Source organism: Balaenoptera ricei, chromosome 9 (assembly GCF_028023285.1).
Source record: "Balaenoptera ricei isolate mBalRic1 chromosome 9, mBalRic1.hap2, whole genome shotgun sequence".
Lineage (NCBI taxonomy): Eukaryota > Metazoa > Chordata > Mammalia > Artiodactyla > Balaenopteridae > Balaenoptera > Balaenoptera ricei.
In genome coordinates this window covers 99249644-99271348 of record NC_082647.1, presented here as the reverse complement: position 1 = coordinate 99271348, position 21705 = coordinate 99249644, and the positions used below count along the sequence as shown (strand labels likewise).

Here is a 21705-nt window from a genome sequence, read left to right as displayed (position 1 = left end):
GCTCCTTCCTGCCTGTTTGCCATCCATCTCCTCTGACCACCCCAGCGTCAGGCAGCCATTGATCTGGACATAACTGATTCTCAGATTATTGAGTTAAACTTAATTGAATCCTCTAAAATTTCCTGCACATTTTATTCTTTGCATGAGAAGATGGCACTCTTTTTTTAAACATTTATTTTATTTTATTTACAATGTTGTGTTCGTTTCTGGTGTACAGCAAAGTGATTCAGTTATACATATATATATTTCATATTCTTTACCATTATGGTTTATTACAGGATACTGAATATAGTCCCCTGTGATGTACAGTAGGACCTTGTTTATCCATTCTATATATAATAGTTTGCATCTACTAATCCCAAACTTCCAATCCATCCCTACACCATCCACCTCCTCCTTGGCAACCACAAGTCTGTTCTCCATGTCTCTGAGTCTGTTTCTGTTTCATGAATAAGTTCATTTGTGTCACGTTTTATATTCTGCATGTAAGTGATATCGTATGATATTTGTCTTTCTCTTTCTGACTTACTTCACTTAGTGTGATCATCTCTACGCCCATCCATGTTCCTGCAAATGGCATTATTTCATTCTTTTTTATGGCTGAGTAGTATTCCACTGTATATATATGTACCACATCTTCTTTATCCATTCATCTGTCAGTGGACATTCAGGTTGTTTCCATGTCTTTGCTATTGTGAATAGTGCTGCTATGAATATAGAGGTGCATGTATTTTTTTTGAATTAGAGTTTTCGTCTTTTCCAGATATATGCCCAGGAGTGGGATTGCAGGATCATATGCAAGCTCTATTTTTAGTTTTTTGAGGAACCTCCATACTGTTTTCCATAGTGGCTGCACCAATTTACATTCCCACCAACAGTGTAGAAAGGTTCCCTTCTCTGCCTGGAGTATTCTTGTTATTCTTCCAAGGCAGAGTTCAGCTCTTCATACTGAAGTCTTTCTTCTTCCCTCTTGAGCAGAATTGGTTGCATCCTACTTCCTGCTGCTAGTGAAGAACATACCACGTTGTTTTACATTTGGTTACGTTCTCCTAAAGCACACTTCCCTCTCCCAAGCCCAGATTTGAGCACATCAGGGACATGAATTATGTCGAATTTGCTTTTAAATTGCGCCCCCCCCCCAGAGTATCTGAAACTTAATAGGTATGCAATGAATATTTTTTTCTTTTTTCTTAAATTGTATTAAAACAGACATAAGATAAAAGGTACCATCTTAGCCATTTGTAAGTGTACAGTTCAATGGAATTACGTACATTCACATTGTTATGCAACCATTATCACCATCCATCTCCAGAACTTTTTTCATCTTGCGCAACGGAACCTCTGTGCCCATCAAACAATAACTCCCCATTCCCCTCTTCCCCCACCCTTTGACATACTCAGAAATGCATTCAGGATAACTTGTCTCCATTCAAACCCTCCCTCTCAATGGAAACCAAAAATACACCTTTCAAACATGACTGTTTTTTTCTGGTTCTTATTTGTCTGTCTGACAGCTTAATCCAGTTTGCCAAGTCTGTACATAAGAACTAGGTCTCTTGAACTAGTTAAATCTAGGGACAGAGAAAAAAATGCGAATATATATATCCTATTCTTATAACCGACTTTGATAAAACTCAGAAGTTAACTCGGAGCTGCTATTGAGTATTGACAGATCTGCTGGAGCAATTTCTAGAAGGGTAGTTAGGCCTTCTGAAAACAAAAACAAAATCTTTTTTTTCTCTACAAAACTTAGCAGAGAAGTTGGAGGCCAACAATTAAAGTTTTGTACTCCAGCAAAGACCTAGAACACCCTTTTCAAAAATTCTTGAAGTAGACAGAAACCTAAACTTTGAAAGCTTTCCTCAGACAGGCTAATTGGACATATTTAAGGTGCTGCCCTTGGCCTAGTGAGGTTGGGCAAGGGGGGGCCCAATGTTTACCAACTTAATCCTGAGCCCGCTGACCCAGCAGGGAGAGAAAGGACTTTTAAGTTTCTTCTGCCCATGACTGGGTGGCCCCTACACTCACACCCAATACCCAGTGAAAGCCATATCCAGCTGTTCTCTTCTGCTCTGGGAATGTCTCTGGGGTCCCTCCGTCTCCAGCCTTATTCTTGGTGGTCTCCCTTGGTATCCTGTCTGTTACCTCTTTCCTGATTGCATCCTTTGCCCAGCCCTTTCACTCCTACACTCTGTCGGCTGCTCTGCCAGCCTTTTGAATTCCCTTCTCCAAAAGGTGTTCAACTTGGCTCCCCTGGACACAGGGATCCAGCAAGTGACGCCCAGACCCAGAAGCCACTGCCCAGCGTCAGCCAAGAGCCCCCAAGCCCACTCCCCTCTGAGGAAGCACTGGGCACAGACGTGCCTTACCTGCTTCCATCCTCCTGCCCTTTGTTTGAGAGAGTACTCATTTCTGCTTTCCTGCCTTGCCTACCTTTATCAGATCCAATAGCCAGCAGCCTTGTGGAATCTGACGCTTAGCTCTCTTTTTTTCTCTGGTTTTTAATTTTTTTTTTCCTTCTGCTGTGGTATCTCAATGGCTGTACTGCTGGTGGCTACTTTATTAGATTCCACTTACATTACAGCAGGTGCAGCTCTCCTAATTCCGGGTAGGGCTGAAAGAGACCTTAGAGGTAGTCAAAGCATGAGTGCTTGTAGAGGGGCTTCTGTGTAAATGTTTTCCTTAAAATAGTTATGATTCCTTACATGTGCTTAAAAATTTTATTTTTCATAGGTATTTTTCTGCCCAGCTTCTTTATGAATTACCACAATTTCCAAACAAAAAAGTGATGATAGTAATAATAATGTAACTTGGAAATTTCTAACAGCTGCAGCATTTCTTCTTTCATTGCTTTGTCTTCGTCCTCCTGTCTCACTTTTTCTTCTTACTTCCCAACTCTCTTTCCGGAAAGCCACAAATATTTGTCTTTAGGAACTCCGTTTACCCACGAAAATTTTGTTCATGAATTACTCAACTGAAGAGCTGCAAAGAGCCTGTAATTCTAGGTTTAATGTTCCTATTAGCCAACTTTGATGAAAACCAGAGGCTTTCCTCTTCTGATTCTTCCAGGGAGCTGGAAACTTGGACCAAGAATGCTTTCCTCCGGATGATGCTTCCAGCCTGCTCTTTGAGTTGTTATTTCTTCCACACCATAGCAATGAAATTCCACATTTCTTCTATGAAGTCCCTTTAAGTAGTGATAGAAATAGAATATGACCTTTTTATAGAAAAGGTGGTTCCTGAGAAGGCACCCAAACAGAATATTCTAGAGCTTTGACTGTTGGCTTGATTGAATCTCACATTGCAGAGAACAGTGTTTCTAACGTTCACGCTTTTGTGTGCTTTGCTTCTATAGAGAATATGGACTCCTGAGGTCTCCTGAGGAGCTAATATTTAACTTCCTGGAGACTGAATTCTATTCTAAATGCCAGGAGGAGGATGTGCTTTGAAGTAAATCTGACAAATCCTCTTCGAAGCAAATGATCACTTCTTGATTTTTTTTATAAATGCAGATTTTCACATAGCCTGTTTAAAGAAAATTAAATGTTCCAGGAATTAAATATGAATTACTCCCCTGTTTGGCTGGTAAATCCTTTGTAGTAGAAAATGCATATCAGCAAGTGACTGGGGTTTGTTCTTTATATAAAATAGCCTCTAGCTGGAGTGAAGCGTTTCCAGCTATTTAGTTGATGGTAATACACCTTCCCCAGCACTGATAACCAGTGGAAAACACGATTCTTCATGTCACGTCAGACTCCATTTCTCATTTTCACAGTCCCGCTGTGATTATACAGAGCCTGGATACCTTAGCAAAATGCATCTTGAAATGTTACTGTGAGGATTATAGTCATCTGTGACGTGGCAGGAGGGACAGCCTTTGGATTTGATCAATCTGGGCATTCCGCCTGCTCACCCCCATGCCCAGGCCCGGGTCTGGGGGAAACCCAAGTTACAGGAAAGAGGGATTCAGAAATGCAGCTGGACGGAAGGCAGAGGAGATGGTCTCAGCCAACCAGCACCCACACAGCCCTTGCGCACCACCATCATCCCGCCCCCTGGCTGATCACTGAGAGGAAACAATACAACGGCCCTCCTGTAGCATGTGACTTCTGAAACTCTTTCCAGAAAGGCACCTTCAGATTTACTGTGTGCCAAGCATGCTCTCTGTGGCAGAGATAGTGGTGCTCCAGAGATATTCACAGGCACTGGACATTTCCCAGAACCCCTTGTGGTTGGAGTCATTGACTCCCTCCGGTCCACGGGTGGTGAGCAACAGATGTGACATCACCTCTGGGTGGCGGCAGTTCAGAGCAGGAGAACACGGGGACTCTGGAAGCCACGTATTGAGACGGCAGCCTCACAATATGGTGGAACCTCTGTCAGCCTAGAGCAGAGCCCCTTGCCCACCCGCACTGGACATTTGCAAGAGTGGGGTATAAACTGTACTGTGCTAAGTGCTGAGACCTCTGGGTTAATTTCTGCCATTGGTTTAGGCTAATTCTCTCTCCAGCTCTTTCTTCTCCCCATCCCCCCAACTCAGGCCATTAGGAGAAGAGCACACTGAGACCTGACCCCTGCCGTGCATCTCCACCCTGAATGGCTCATACCATTTCGCAAGAATAACAGTTTGTAAATGCTGGCTTCTTGTCTTTGACATATGATGTAATTTTTTTAAAGTGACTAGCCTGCCAAGGCATTCCAGAATGCTGTTTTCTACTATTAAATGGCCGCCATGTTGCCATGTGTTGTTTACTTGACAAATAGATAAGGTAGAGCCCATGTAGAATATTAATATCCTGCGTGGCCTTTTCTGCTGGAGGTTTTAATAAAGTGTTTCTGATCCTTACATCATTTCGGTGATATTTATAGAAATCTCCGTTTACAAGAAGATAAATAGAGCCAGAGCTTGGTTCGGTGACTTGACAAATGTTTCTGAATATATAACGATCGAGGCCCATATTCAGAATTAAATTTCCATTTCTCAGACTTCACCTTTAGAGCAGTTCCCTACTTTCCATTTTTAAAAATTGGAACTTTGTTTCTGTTTCATAATCTGAAGGAAATCACCTGGGAGGCGGACCTTGTGATAAAGGAGGAGACCTGTCGCTAAGGCCTGCCTTTCCCTTCTCTTTCCCCTTTTCTTCAATTCCCTGTTTAGTAGGTGAGTGCATAGGTGCAAGTAGAAGCCGAGATTGAGCACTGCAAATTCTGGTCTGATTCATGAAGATGGGAAGATAGGGGCTACACAGGGCTCCCTCTCACCCTGTTCTCTAGCTTAATTTTTGCTTTTCTGCGTTAGAAATAGATTGATATAATCCCTAAGACTCTAAATTAGACGTGATCCACAATTATTTTAATGTAAAAAGTTTTGTTTGATGTCAGTAGTAACTATTTTCTATTTATTGAGTACAAGTTTTGTGTGAGAAATATAACTTAAGTCTGTGTCCTTTGGCTGGACCAACATTATATACAAGGAAGTATATCTAGGAATAAACAAAATGATAGATCATTTTAGAGGGAAAACCGACATCACCAGACTATTCATTTAGGATGGCTGTGGCTCCAGCCATGATCTTGTAAGAAGATCTGTGCATCTGAATCATCAGAACTCTTAAATGGGCAGATTAGCATCTTTCTGGTTGCAAGAAATAGCCGATCTGAGTTTATCTTAATTAATTGTTTCAGGTATCTGTGGCTACATAACAAATCACCCCCAAATTTTGTGGCTTGAAACAATTGATTATTTTTTGTAATTCTGAGGGTTTGTTAGCCATCTGGTTGTTCTGTTCTCAGATGGTTCTTCTGTTACGTATAGTTCAACAAGTCACTTACTCAGCTGATTTTAGCTGGGAGCTCAGTAGGGCCCAAAAAGTCCAAGATGATCTTTCATCTCCCCAAGGCCTCTTTCTACTCTTTCCTCTCACCATACATAGTCTAGCTAAGCTTCCCAGAGGGAACATTACAAGAGGAAAGCCCAGTGTGCAAATGCTCATGATACCTCTGCTTGCATAATCCTTGCTAAAATCCCATTGGCCAAAGCATGTCCCATGGCCAAGCCCAGAGTCATAGTGAGAGGGGACTCCACAAAGGGACACATGCTGGAGGAGTGCTTCCTGTGGACCACTGATGTAACAGTCTACCTGCCACGTTAGTGAAGGCTCGTTTTAGAGTTCACACGATGGAAGACAGACAGGAAGACCTTTCAACCGCAAGCACTATTCTGGCGAACCTCATAGAGAATTGGAACGTTGCTTGGGATGCCAAGAGTTTGAGAGACCTGGTGATCACAGGGCAAGTGGAGCAAGTCCTTGGCATCACCTGCCAGGCGTTCCACCAATGCCGTGGGCACTCAGTGACTGTCTGCTTCTACTGATCCTGTCGCTGCCCACTGCTTCATTCTGCTCGGGACACCTCCCACGCCCTGCTTACTCATGGTTCCTCATGCTGCCTTGCCTCTGTGTCATCTTTGGCCTTTGTTCCTGCTCCAAACTGTTGACTCATTCTCTCTTTCTGCCTCATATTCATGCTGCCCACGAGAAAGGAATTTACTACCACTTCGTTGGTCACTCTCCAGCCCTCTAAAATAGCCAAGTCATCTCACAGGCTCTACATGGCCTTTGGTCAGACACCCATGCCTGATTCTTCCAGCCCCGGTCAGGATGGTGGCGTCAGTGCCGAAAGACAGACTGTGAACATGGCAAGCATTTGAGGGAATAGTCTCCTCTCTGAGCTGTTTAGCTACTTGTGATTGGATTCAGAAGTGGGGGTGAGGAAGGCTTCCTTTGAGAGGCCCTTGTCCCTTTCTCCCTTACTCCACCCATCATTCCTTTTCTCGTCAGCTCTCTCACCCCTGAAGCCGATCCTGACAACTGTCATCAGATAATTGGCTGGACAAGTGTGGGACAGGTGCCACCCTTGGTCATGGTCGCCATTAGCCTCACCCATGTGGACTTTTCATTAAGCATGCTTTATCCTTTGTTTTAGATCTCTCAGTTAATCATCCTTTACTGTTTCCTTTCTTGTAATTGCTGTACTAAATTAAGGAGGTGTGGAAAAGCCTGTATCCAAATAATTTCGTGTGTTGCAAATAACTAGATTTTATTGAAAGACTTGGCTGTTTTTGATCATCTAACTTCAATGGCAAAAAGGCTTTAAAATTGTTTTCTATATCCAAGCGGTCCTTAAAATATTGTGTTATGTATGATTTTAGACCTCTTCATGCATGAAATATCCCTAGAATAATTCACAAAACTTGGTGTTAGTAACCCTTCTAAGGGAGAAACTGGGTTGTTGTGCTGCTTACTTTGAATTATATGGTCTTTTGTACCTTATGAATGTTGTGCCATGTGCATGTATATTGCCTACTTTCTTTGAGGCATTTTAAATATTTTTATTTTTATTTTTTAATTTTTAAGATTTTTGTGGTTCCCTTTTTGTTTTAAATTGATGAATAGTTGATTTACAATGTTTCAGCTATACAGCAAAGTGATTCAGATAAATATAAATATAGATATATATTCTTTTTCAGATTCTTTTCCATTATAGGTTATTATAAGATATTGAATATAGTTCCCTATGCTATACAGTAGGTCCTTATTAGTTATCTATTTTATATATAGTTGTGTTTATCTGTCAATCACAAATTCCCAATTTATCCCTCCTCCCCTTTCCCCTTTGGTAGCCATAAGTTTGTTTTCTATGTCTGTGAGTCTATTTCTGTTTTGTAAATAAATCCATTTGTACCATTTTTTTAGATTCCACATAGAAGTAATATCATATGATAGTTGTCTGTTTCTATCTGACTTACTTCACTTAGTATGATAATCTCTAGTCCATCCATGTTGCTGCAAATGGCATAATTTCATTCTTTTTTATGGCTGAGTAATAGTCCCTTGTATATATGTACCACATCTTCTTTATCCATTCGTCTGTCAGTGGACATTTAGGTTGCTTCCATGTCTTGGCTACTGTGAATAGTGCTGCTGTGAACATTGGGGTACATGTATCTTTTCAAATTAGAGTTTTTGTCTTTTCCAGACATATGCCCAGGAGTGGGATTACTGGATCATATGATGACTCTATTTTTAGTGTTTTAAGAAACCTCCATATTGGTCTCCATAGTTACATTGCCTACTTTTAAAATTAACTTTCTAAAAGTGTGTCTTGCCTACAGTCTCCTACCTTGTGGTTCCCTTCAAAGGCCAGGGCCAGCATGTGGTACAATTCCAGCAGGCCCTGTTCACATGCCATCCAGTGTGAAGGGGCCCCTGAAGTTGTGCTCTGGGCCACACCAGGAAGATCTTCTATAGATATTCACAAACCATTAGCACTTTGTTTTTTAATATCAGTGACTAAACTTGGTAATTCTGTTTGCTTATTGGCTAAATGCAAAATAAGAGGATATGAGAAGAAGGGGAATGCTAGGGCTTCTCAGGGTGTGACAGGCTGAAAGCTCTAGAACTTTTCGGAAGAACTGGAGCTCTGGGTCTGTCACTTCACATACCTTGTGTGTGTCCTTAAGCAAATGACTTTACCATCCTGCATCTCAGGTTCCTTACCAGTAAACTGGGAAATGAAATAGAGTTTCCCTTTTGGGGTTATTGGCAAGATGAAATAAATTAATACATGGAACAAACTCAGAGTGATTCCTGGCACATAGAAGGTCTCAATGAATAATGGCCACCATGATTGGTTTTTTCCTCATCTGTTTAATGGGTATAATACCTGCTTTCCTATTTTCTGTGATTTTTATGAATACCAAATAACATAATCAGTTAAAGTGCTCTGAGGAATGGAGATTTGAGCTATTATCAAGATGTATTCTGTCATCTATTATTTGGTTAAAAAACATCTATTAATTATTCACCTTTCCTTTGGTACTATTCCAGGTTCTAGCTACCAGATTCCTTGTAGAATCTCTATTATGGGACATCCCTTTGGGCTAGGAGGGAATTAGAAACGTGTTCCTTTGCTTCACAAAGTTTGCCTTGTTATTTGAAGAGATCGTTACAATCTCTAGAGTCACATAATCCCAAACTACTTTTTTCTAAGGCGCATTCCTGGTAGTGGAGTTGTGTAGATTTGTGTGACTTTGTTCATGTGTTAATTATACGAAGTCTTTTGTCCATTTCTCTCTAATCTTCCTTCCATAGTCTCAGACTCAAAACCAGTGATTGACGAGCACAAGCATGGGCTAGGAATGGGCATTAGTGTGCTTATTCCTTTTGGTAAATGTTTAACAAAGTATAAAAAGTAACCGTCCTAATACTACTCAGCCGTAAAAAAGAGTGAAATAATGCCATTTGCAGCAACATGGATGGACCTAGAGACTGTCATACTGAGTGAAGTAAGTCAGACAGAGAAAGACAAATATATAATATCACTTATATGTGGAATCTAAAATATGACACAAATGAACTTATTTACAAAACAGAAACAGATTCATAGACATAGAGAACAGACTTGCGGTTACCAAAGGGGAAAGGGGTTGGGAGAGGGATAAATTAGGAGTTTGGGATTAGCAGATACAAACTACTATACACAAAATAGATAAATAACAGGGTCCTACTGTATAGCACAGGGAACTATATTTAACGTCCTGTAATAAACCATAATGGAAAAGAATATATATATACACATATACATGTGTATTGATATATAACGATCACTTTGCTGTACATCAGAAACTAACACAACATTGTAAATCAACTGTACCTCAATTAAAAAAAAAAAAGTAACCATCCCGAGTTGATTGCTGAAAAACGCCTTTTACAGTCAAGATGATGCCACTTCCAGTTAGCCGTCCACTCAGTGAGGCCAGCCGCCGAGGGCTCACCAGAGCAATAATTAGTGTGCCAAAGGGCATCCAGTCACATAAGCATCTTTGTTTACTGGCTTAGAGAGTAGATCGTGTTACACTGTGCAATCAGCATTGAACCACCCATGTTGGGCAGCTGAAAAGTACAGACAGGCTAGAATGAAGTGGTAAGTAATGCGTGGCCTTCTGGTTCTCGTGGAGAGCTGCTATATTTTTTTTTATTCAAATAATTTCAGTTTTCACTTGAGAAAAACAAAGATTTTCTTTTCTTTCTAATGACAAGACTTCTTAAGCAACAAGAGAGCTATGTTTCTTGGGCTTAATATGAATCCTTTGTCAAAAACTTAGGTTTTTCTTTTAAAATGTATGGTAAAAATGTGAGGCAACATGTGCTGTATGGTTTAATATGAACTTTAGGCAAAAGAAGTAAGGAAATCTTGAATTGCGTTTCTTTCCTAATGATGAAAAGTTTACTAAAGGAGGGAGATTTTTTTTTCCTTCTGTTAAGAGATTCTGTAGGTAATACATGAAAAGTTGCTTTGACCGGAGTGAAATGAAGTGAAATAGTAAAAGGCTTTCCTGTTTATCATCACTCTGGGTTATTTTAACAATACATGTGGTTTTAAATATCAGGATGTTTTATATTCTGAAGATGAACCTGTCATGTGCCTCATTCAAGCATGCTTTAAAATGTCTGTGGCAAATATTTTTTGAAAATTATAAGCTATATTGTGCTAACATGCCCTCTAGCCTTGACTAAACAAGATGCTGCTATTTCACATGGGGGTTTCATTCATTTTAATGTAATTGCATTAACCATTTAGTTTTAGTTCACGATTCTCATGTAAGAGAGAATGACCATCATTTTTCCAAGGTAAACTAAAAGACAGGTGGGCTCCTGGCAGGGCAGGGTGCTGACATCGGGACTCCGAGTACAGAAGCAATGGTTTTTCTTTGTGAGACTTGCAAAGCCCATCACTCTTCAAGAGAGAAAGCTCAGTTTTCTGTAGCTATATTTGATTTTCACTGTGACTGAGCGCCGGGGACTAATGCTGTCCTTGGGTGTTGGGTTATTCACCTGTGATGGCATTCATAGGAGAAGTCAGTGATTTTCCATGGGCAGGATTTGGAGGGTGGGCTGGGCCATTGCTTTGTCCTCCCCAAACAGAATCTACACTGGAGATGATTTTGTGGCTATTGGTTTAAATGAACTTACAGCTTCTGAAGAGAGACCACATCTTCATTTCCTGTAGTTCATGACCTCCTCTCACTGTGAAGATTTACTCATGTCTCTTTAAGTAAGTGTTGTTTCAGTTTTTCTTAAGATTTTTTTTTATATATAACATTGTGATTTAATGTGGAATATTTTATTCCATCTATATTCTGAAAAGGCAAAGCAGGTTGAATGATACTTTCTTTTATATGACGTTGTCTCGTTGTTTTCTCTGTTCTGAAGGATGAATAGTTAAGGCATCCAGGCAAAATAAATAATGAATGAAGAAGTTGGAAATTGTATGTAGTTGCTTAAGATCTTACGGGCATTACAATTTCTTAGTACATCTTTTAGAAAGTGTTTTAGTTCTCTGGCGTCTGTTCAGAAAGCTAGGCACTTAAATTGAATAAACTCAGTTAGCTTGACACACGAATCAGGCAGGTATGCCTTGTGTTTTCTTGGTGCTTGGTTCTGTCGTTTTCTCTCAGTATGTGTAGTATGTAACATTGACTTGTTTTAGTGCCATTTGTGCCATTTATGTTTATTTTCTTTGAAGCTTATGTGTAAATTCACAATTAGCATTGCAACAACAAAAAATCATGAGAGACCTAAGTAAGTTCGATTAAATGGTATAGATCTGCTTTGCATGCACAGAAAGACAGTCTGGTTTATATTCTGGTTAGAAATGGTTGGGCGAGCTTTTCTACCGGCCTCTCGATGTTTAATGGTCATGATTGTTTATATATTATAATACGGAAAGACAAATTTCCTGGATCTTAAATGAAACCACACAGTATGGATGTTTCATTCACAAAATAACATTTATATATGTATAATGTCTATGTTTAGCATATTTTTTTGTATTTGTTTAGCAAGAAATGTCCAACTATAATTATAATCAGGTTCAAATCAGAACTCAGCTGCTGGCAAAACACATGTTGTTAGCATTGTTTCATTTTTCTTTTATACATTTAAGCTGTCTTCCGTACACAGACATGATATGCCAGCTAATTTGACCATATTGACAAGAGTTTGGTTTTTAAATCAAGTAACGTAAATATAAATATAGCCTCAGGCAGACTGTGGTCAGAGTGCCTATCTGAATACAACCTCACCTTTCCCCTTTCCCCCCTTCACTTTTTTTCTACCAATATTTATTTACTCCCTACCATGTGCCAGGCACTGTGATGAGCTCTGGGGACACAATGGGGAACAGGAAAGATGTGGTCCCTACCCTTCGAGGCTTTCAGTTCAGTGGGAAAGATGGACAGTTTAAAAATACACGATTACACAAATAATTCAGTACTTAAGCTGTAAGAACGATCTTAGTTTATAATAATGACATCCCTACCTTCTCAAGAGAGCCATTGGTCACTCACACTTCTCTTTATTAACGAGAAGATGTGATTAAAGCCGTCATTGTAGGTAGAGGTCTGTTGTAGGACAGAGGTCTGTATTCTGTGTGCTCATGTTCTCTTGCACTTTCATGTGCAAGGCATACTATCTTAGGTGATAGGAGAGGAATACAAGGATGGGAGAGGCTCAATCTTTGCCTGAAGGAGTAGGGGAGAGAGCATGCATACCCCAAAAAAAGTCTATCACTGTATCTACCTGTATATTCTATGTGGCGAATAAAACATCATTTCAGGGATTCTCAGAGAGTGAAATGCCTTCTAGTTTGAGTGATCAGCTCATGTTGGGTTGGCCAAAATGTTCATTCAGGTTTTTCCATAAGATGTTACAAAAAAACCCAAACGAACTTTTTGGCCAACCCAATAAATGCTCTATAAAGAAATCCGTTGGACATTGTTGAGGAAATATGGTGGAGAGGGCATTCCAGGTAAAAGGAATAGAATAAACCAAGGCAAGAGGTTAGGAAAATTCAAAGCGTATTGAAGGATTGACCCAAGAAAGAAAAGCAGAATCAGATAGTCAAAGAAAAAAGAATACTTACATGACGATAGGGGGAAATGGGTTGGTGGGATAAATTGAGACCAGGTCATTGCAGTTTTTGTATTACTTATTTAAGGATATATTGAACTTTAATTGGGTAGGTCCCATGGGGCTACTCCCACTATTTAACCAAAGACCCTTAGCAAAACTAATCAGCACTGTTTAAGAGGGTGACTGCAATGAGGAAGACCTGGAACTCAGAGCCCAGGCACAGCTGTTGCCACGGTCTAGGTAGGAGATGGAGAAGGCCAGATTTCTTGGTGGTTCAACCGGTAAATCAGTGTTTGGGGTTGGAAGCAAATTGGCAACCATGCCCTGAACTTTCCCAGAGGTAATCTCTAGAAAGGAGAAGCCATTAGGCCTCCCCTTCAAAGGCACACCTTCTAACCGATTTATAAGCCAAGTTTTCCTGATCTATTAGGGACATGGTCGCCTCTAATATAAAGCAGATATTCAAAATGGGAAAACCAGAAGGGTGGCAAAGTTGACAGCTTTTGCTTGACATCACTACAAATATTTCTGACCTAATTTTAGCTGATTTATGAATAAGTGATTCTCCCAGTCTTCAGAGTGAAATATTTAGAAGTTAGAGTTCCATTTAGAGTTCATGTATAATACAGAACTGATTTTCTGTGCTGCCGACTCCCTCTCTTCATTTCCTCCTTTTTTAAAAAATGCACGATAATTCTTCTCCTATCCTTTTTCAGTTTCCTGCATGAGACTTATTTAAACATTGCACACACATCTTTTGTGAAAGAAGAAAAGGAAATTCAGCTTGTGGGGCTCAGCGGGAGTTCAGCTAATGCAGCTTAAAATAATGATGCCGAAAAAGAAGCACTTATCTGCAGGCAGAGCACCCCTGATACTCTTCCTGTGCCAGATGATTAGTGCACTGGAAGTCCCTCTTGATCGTAAGTATTAACGTTGGAAAGCTGTTAGGCCCGGGAGTCAGACCCTCCCCGGCATTTACCATCACTCTGAACCGTGTGGATGGAGCAGATGTCCGTGTGATCCTGAAAAGTGAATCAAAACTAATTTGGCTTTTACCTTCAGCACCCTGTGTTTATAAAGAATCAGACCCTAGAAATGGCCATTGAATCGGTCAGACACATTGTCCCTTCCCTGTCATTATCTGTCCCTCCCCTCAGGTGCTTTTGGTGTACCATGGTGGGGGACTGACCAGAGAAGGAGTGAATTGTGAACTGCCCTGATCCTCCCAACAGGCAACTCTTTATAGAAGCCGTCCTGCAAGAAAACTATAGGAATTGCTTTAAAATGATCACAGAGACCCCCCCCCACCCCACCCACCGTTTATCCTGTCCCTGCATCTCCACCTTCTTTCTTCATATGCTAAGAGTGAAAAGATCATCTCTCAGCCAACCCCACGCCCTCTGTATCCCCAGACTACCCATGGCTTGTTTCTCTGGATTCAGACAAGGCAAAATTCACTTTTGAGTTTGGGATCTTAAATATGAGTTTAGAGCTAGGAAATATATCTTATCTAAAGCCTAGTGAAAGGTCTTTGTTTTTAAAACGGTGATCAAAGACCAAGATGTCAATGTTGAGAATTAAACAAGTCTTCAGCAAAATTACTATTTAAAATGGAGCAAGTAACAGCTACTATAGGAGCCCACCCTTTCCTGAATAAAGTACTGTATATACTGCACTCTCCCTGGGCTCGGTGGCCTGTTTGTAAGAACTAAAGATAATGCTAGGTGCCAACGGGTCACTTTGCCTGCAACAGAAAGCAGAATTTGAAATCTGGACTAATACTGTACTTCAGAACTGATTTATTCTTCATCCCTAATCAGCATGACCTCTTTAAATCCATTAGCTTCTTGAATAGAACATCTGTTTGGCGAGCTTTCCAAGGTACAAGGAAGGTACACTTTCCCGGGGCGATTCAATTGTTGGGATGTCAATTTTTTTTTTTTGCCAAAGAGGTTGCAACTGCCAGTGGGAAGGCAATTAAGAAGAGATGTGATTGGCCCCATACTTTGTTGACTCCCTTTTCTGTGCATCTTTAGTCTAAAGTGTAAGAAAATGCAACATTCTCCTTCTTTTCAAAAGATATTCATTCAGTGACCTTAATTTCAGTTAAAAAAAAAAAAAAAAGAGATATGATTGGTTAAGCCCATTGGAGTTGGAATGCCTAAGTAAGCATTCGCCCTAATGGATGTATAGAAGAAAGAGCATTTGAGAGAAATGCTTTTGTTCTCTCTTCTGTTAAATATATTCCCCTTTAATCTGACTGCTCAATCTTACAATCAGAGGGAAACAGTCACCTACGGCTAACTCAATTATCGCTGCTAATGGAGAAGAGCAGAACCATGATGAAAAGAAAGTCACAGGCAACCCAGGCGCTCCTGCATTAACCTTTGCAAGTAGTAATGACAGGCAGCACAGCAGAATCACGTGAATTGCATGCTAATGTAATTTCTTCCCTGCCCCTATTCCTTATCCCCCCTTTCTGTGAGCTGCTCCTTGGGGTGGGTACTGGCAAACCCTGGGTGACTGAGGAATTCTGAAGCAGAAACATGCTAACAGTCTGAAAAGTGCAATTACCGACTTGGCGATTAACCATAGAAATATAAAAACCTCAAATCAGTGTTGGATTTGGCTTGGATGGAGCACTGTCATTGTAGCAATGTCCCATTGTTAGGTATTATCACCATGTGCGTAGTGATGTCTGGGATAATAGGATCAGACACAACACAGTATGTGACAACTCAGATTAATTGTAGATTTCAGCTGTTTTTCAAATTGAATGTAATTACTTGTCCAGCACAACACGTATGGAATGGAATTAGCCATTCCTATTCCTGGCAGAATCATTTTTTGGCCTACAGCATCTCTTTTGTTCTTCCATATGTGTATGTAGAAAGGTCTGCTTCAGGAATAAACAAAACCTTTAATGGGAGTTTCTTTCCCTTGCTACTTCACAACCTCCACCTTTGCTCTACTGGTTTTTTAGGTCAAATAAAATAGGCAAGATGCCCCTTTTATCTTCAGGGTGCTAACGTTCTTATTACTAACACCTGATTTTCTTTAATCCTGTTTGCCCACTCACCTGCTGATATTGATGGGGAAAAAGCAAAACTTCTTGAAGACTGTAAGTGTCTTTCCGTCATTACCAGGCAGTGTGAAAATTTGACTGTGTCTTTGTTTTTGAATGAATGCTGTGAATTAAAACACACAATTTTGTTTTCGTGACTAACATCTTTTTAAGCGTGTGTGTTTACTGTGGCTAATCATTGCATTTAAATTCCAAGAAGCAGGTTTAATCTATTCCTTGCATGAATTCTGAAGACTCAGGTATTACTGTCTTTCTTTTACCAATATTCTGGGCTACTAACTGCTGAGCTTTGTTCACATCTGATGTAACTCAGTGAGAAAATTCACAAAATTTGAAGAGAATGTCTGGTTCGAAATGCTATTAAAGGCTTGCTGGAATAAAAACATGTCTTTGGGTATATATAGGAGGTGGGCGCATGAAAATGCTGCACCCGAGTTCGCTCTCAAACTTCTTCAACCTGTAGGACTGGGTAGACTAGTGTTTCTAAGTGTCATCAGTATAATGGCCCAGAGAATTTGAATATTGTTTTGATGTGTGCAAAAGACAGGCACCCCCATTCCCATCGTCTCCGAGTGGCATGCTCTAATCAAAAACTGCTGCCTCTGACAGTAGGGCAACATCTGTCATCTACCTAAAAAAGTAGTTTTCAGGCATTTGAAAAATTCTTTGATATTAGATTAGCCAGGAAAATTATATAAAATCACCTTTTCCCCTTATTACTTCAAAGCCCTTGTTAGTTGCCAGATGACCTAAGCACGGTTCAAAGAGGTACATCTAGGTGGTAAACTCCTAGCAGTTATGCATGGCAGCTAAGCCAGCTCTGTTACAGACACATGAATAGAAGTTCTGGGTCTGCAACCATCACCCTTGCACCTCTGTCACTTACAGAAAAGCACAAAGAATTGGACTGAGTCACTCCTAAAAATCCCCCTACCCACCACCTATGCCCACCAATCCCTGAGTGGGAAATTCTAGGCTCCTTTCCATCATCCCAAACTCTCTACTCCCAAAGCCCGAAGGATCACTCCAAAGTGAAGCTGGTCTAATTAAAAATGATTATGATGGTAATTTAAATACAGCTAACATCACTGAACCATTATAGGACTGGAATGTACTAAGAATTTTACACAAATTATTTTATTTAATTTTCCCAGCAACCCTAGGAGGTAGATACTACTTTTAAACCCTATTTTTCCTCTATGGAAACGAGGGCTTACAGAAGTTTAAGAAACTTGCTTGAAGTCTCACAGCTGGTAAGAAATAGACAGATTAGTTCTTAACCACGAGCCCAAACTGTTAACCAGCTTTGGTAACTGCCGGCTAGAAGAATGAGTGTCCTGTGAACAGTGCTAGAGGCTGGGAAGAGCATCCGGCTAAGGAGGATGAGGAAGGGATGGATCTTGCGAAAGGAGTTGAAATTGACTCTGTGCAGTATCCCGCAGTTAATAGGTGCACAATAAATGATGGCAATTATGAGTTTCATTTTTTATCTATATTTTAGGTGTTATTTGGATGTTTAGTAAGAGATGTCTGGTGAACAGCCCCGAGACGGCAGACAAAGCAAGAGAAGAGATCCATGTTTACAGATTTATAAGGCATTGAACATGGAAATGATCAATTTAGCCCTGGCAACAATTCACCACAGGAAAGAAAGACAAAAGCTGAGGATGATTATTAAGCTTTGGGAAATACTTGATTGGCAGGTGGAAGAAGTTTCACAAAGGAAGCACAGAGCATAGGTGGAGAGGAAAGGGACAATCCAGAATATGAAAAATGATCCAGATAAGTCTTTACGTGGTAAAGATGTCCTGTGCATTGTGAGATGTTTAGCAACATCCCTGGCCTCTACCCACCAGATGCCAGGACCACCCCCATCCCAGTGGTGACAACCAAGATGGACTCTGAATGTGGCCAGATGTCCCCCAAGGACTGGGGGCAAATGGCCCCAGGTTGAGAACCACTGGTCTGTGTAAACAGCTCTCCTTCGAGTCGTGCAAGGCAGTGGCTTCCACCAGGAGAGTTCGCTTCTCTTCTCTGCTTTGTGCCTTCCTAGTCAAGCTATTTTGCTACTCTGAGCAACAAAAGAAGTCGAAATGGATTATTTCTCCAGTCCCTTCCTGTTCTACACTCTGTGATTCTGATTTCACAAGAAGGAAGACGTGGTAATCTTAGAGTGACCTGAACATCAAATGTCCACGTACCAGCTTTTTTCAGATTCAGTTGCTCCAGATCAGAACGGTTTCTCCCTACAATTTGATAATAAATGATCAGATAACACTTTGAAGAGTGAAATGAGAATATTGTTTCCTAAAACAGAGAGCTTCCCAATTCAATTTCTCTTCTGAAGAAGGTTGTTTTATCTTTGTTCCTAGTAGCCACCTACCTCCTGGCTCTAATAAGACATGTCAAGTCTCTAATTTTAACCATCTTTTTCACCTTAGCTTCTCAAATATATTTGTTACCAATGTATTAATTTACATGAGCCCAGTAATGAACTACAAGTCAGTTACTGTTTCCCAAGAAAGATACAAATTTACCTCATAACTTAAATTTCATTGAAAGGCATCATTTGAATCAAAGCTATCAGAGAAATTTCTCATTGTTACATCAGAAATGAAACTATCTTAATATTAAGCTTATATTGGTAATTATTTTCCCAAACTTTCCATGTGGGAAAATGGGCTTTATGAGCACATATAAAGTTACCAAAAGGGAGTTATGCCTTGACTCCAAAATTTTAGGAGTCTTTTAGCTAAAAATCTGTTGAGGGGGTGTGTTACCACAGTAGAAATTACTAAAAACATTTGGAGCACATTTAGTCTAGGGTAAGTGATTTTGATATAGAAAAAAGTGATTGCTATTATGATATTAAATGATTTATTTCTTTACATTGTTCTTCTTTCTACCATTAAGTGGTACAACCTCCAACCATTATTCAACAGTCTCCAAAAGATTACATTATTGACCCACGGGAGAATATTGTAATCCAGTGTGAGGCCAAAGGGAAACCTCCTCCAAGGTGGGTGTGCTTTCTGCTGTTATAATACTGATAATAAGCATTGATATTCATGTTGAAGTTAATTTCAGGTCCTGCGTATTATTAAAGTATCATTTGTAGGTTCATTGTTCTGTCTCTCTGCTTAATTAAATTCAGTTGATTCTTCTTAAAAACCCAGATGGTTGCATTTCCATACTGATACCTTTCTGTGATATGCTAAAAAATTGTGGGAAGATGTGGAAAGAGCCTTCTGATGGCCTTATGACATGGGCAAATTCCTTCTCTATGGGCCTCAGTTTACAGATAAATGTAAAATAAAGAAGTTGAACTTGACAACTTCTAAGATCTCTCCTAGCTCTCTACAAGTCTATAAAATAGCCCCAAGTGGTTTTCCAAACATGGCAGTGTTCAGCACTCAGGATTCTCCATATGCACCTTGGCATGAGCACTGTACAGCCTTTTTAGAGTTGGGAGAGACATTAGACATTGTCTGGTCCAACGAGTATATCTTATAGATGGGGAACTGATGCCCAGTAATGCTAGGTTAACCTAACCAAGGGCCCACAGCTCCTTAGTGGATGATCCCTAACTTGTCCAGTAATATATGGAAATTCTGGAGAGTTGGATTATTATTATTGAGAGATAATGTGTATTTTTTTAAGTTATGAAGAAGGGAAATTTTCTCAATATTTTATTTCCAAGTTTGTCTATGACCAGCCTTACTAATCTATCACAGACTGGCACCGGAGAAAAAAATTACCAAAGTATATCAAAAACTTCCATCAAAGGTTGGCTTCAAAACAATCTCTTCTGTCATATTATTAGAAACCCTCGAGCACTCAGGCCCTAATGTGATGTCCTTTGATGACACCCCTTTTAGTTTAACATTTAATTAATACCTCCTGTAACTCTCTGTTAGGCAGGATTTCTCTGCCTCAGCTCTGTTGATATTTTGGGCTGGGTAATTTTTTGCTATGGAGACAAGAGCTTTCCTGTGCATTGTGGGATACTTTACAGCATCCCTGGCCTCTACCTACAATAAGCCAGCAGCAGCCAACACCGCTGTCCCCTACCTTAGGAGTTGTGACAACTCCTGCTATAAGGATAAGCAGTGGGAAGGGAAATCCAAGAGGGCTTGGAAATCATGGGCAAGTTTAGAGATTCATGCTTTTGTAAGAGCATGGCCATTGTTGATTTGTGACCAGTTATCAAGTGTTTGATTACTTGGACACTGGGACTTTTATATAAGGCAGTCTTCTACATAAATAAAACTGAAAAAGAAGACTTTCCGTTGACAATTTGAAATACTTCCTAAGAAATTTACAAAAATCATCTCTAGAATTAAAAATTCTCAAAATATATTTGATATACAGTGATCACTTTTAATAACCGACACTTAAAACACCACTGAACTCATGTTTCTTCCTCTCCTCCCAACTCATATTTTGCATTTTGGCAACTTGACACTGGTCTGATCACTTTTAAACACACACATATATTAGTACTCGTGAAGGCCTTTCTTCTTACACTTCAGCCCAGAGCAAATCTTTATAGGCAGGTTATCAATTCTATGAACAATGGAGTTTACAGTAAAAATGCTAATAAAGCTCTAAGAGAGTGTGCCTCGGAGACCTACTTCCTATATTTTCTTTGAAAAATGACAGGCAATTTGTATGCATGATTTCTTTATTGAGTCAGATTTTGGTTAGTGCTAATGAAGACATGTACCTTAGTATGTATGGCCGGCACTTTTTTCTAAGTCATAATTCAATGAAACATTTTAGGTATGGAGCCTATTGCTTTTTTACTGAATACTAAAATCTAATCATTATTTAGAAATCCATAAAACTGCTAGGAATTTGTTAGAGAGGAAATAATCCTGTTTTTCTGGACTGTAAACAAGCTTAATCCTTTATGCGTTGGGCAGTTTCTCCTGGACCCGAAATGGGACTCATTTCGACATAGATAAAGACCCTCTTGTCACCATGAAGTCTGGCTCGGGAACCCTCACAGTCAACATCATGAGCGAGGGGAAAGCGGAGACGTATGAAGGAGTTTATCAGTGTACAGCCAGGAACGAACGCGGGGCTGCAATTTCTAATAACATTGTCATCCGTCCATCCAGTAAGTCGGACCTGTTCACCAAACAGGACCCTTTTTAAAGTATAGCTCCAACCCCAGCATCTGTTACACCATCTAAATACCATTACAAGAAAACAATGGCGTTGATTCCAATCCTCTGAAAATCATCACCCCTTTCCACTTGACCTCAGTTCCTCAGCCTAATGCTTTGCCAATCCAATGTGTCTTTTGTACAAGTCCAGAATAAAACACCAGGGGTAAGAAAAGTGTATTTTTCCTCAAATTGATCTAATCATTAATTTCTCATGAATCTTATGTATAAGCATACTCCAAACAGCCAGATGGAAATAAATTAGGTATGAAATGGGTAATTGATGTCTAAGTGTTATTTCTTTAAATGTTTTTTTAATTGAAGTATGGTTGATATACAATATTATAAAAGTTACAGGTGTACAATTTTTTTTTTAGGTGTACAATTTTTAAATGTTATACTCCATTTATAGATATTATAAAATATTGGCCATATCCCCCATGTTGTGCAATATATCCTTGTAGCTTATTTTTTT

At 39.9% G+C, this 21705-nt stretch overlaps 1 protein-coding gene across 1 annotated transcript in view; it reads left to right on the top strand.

The window, feature by feature from the left end:
- NRCAM (neuronal cell adhesion molecule) overlaps positions 1 to 21705 on the top strand; it is a 310432-nt gene that overhangs the window by 212226 nt on the left and 76501 nt on the right. Inside the window, exons 4-6 of the mRNA XM_059934189.1 lie at positions 13691 to 13894; positions 18973 to 19078; positions 20985 to 21181. Of these exons, the coding sequence (XP_059790172.1) occupies positions 13786 to 13894; positions 18973 to 19078; positions 20985 to 21181 (412 nt within the window). The 5' untranslated portion in view covers positions 13691 to 13785. The remainder of the gene's footprint in view (positions 1 to 13690; positions 13895 to 18972; positions 19079 to 20984; positions 21182 to 21705) is intronic.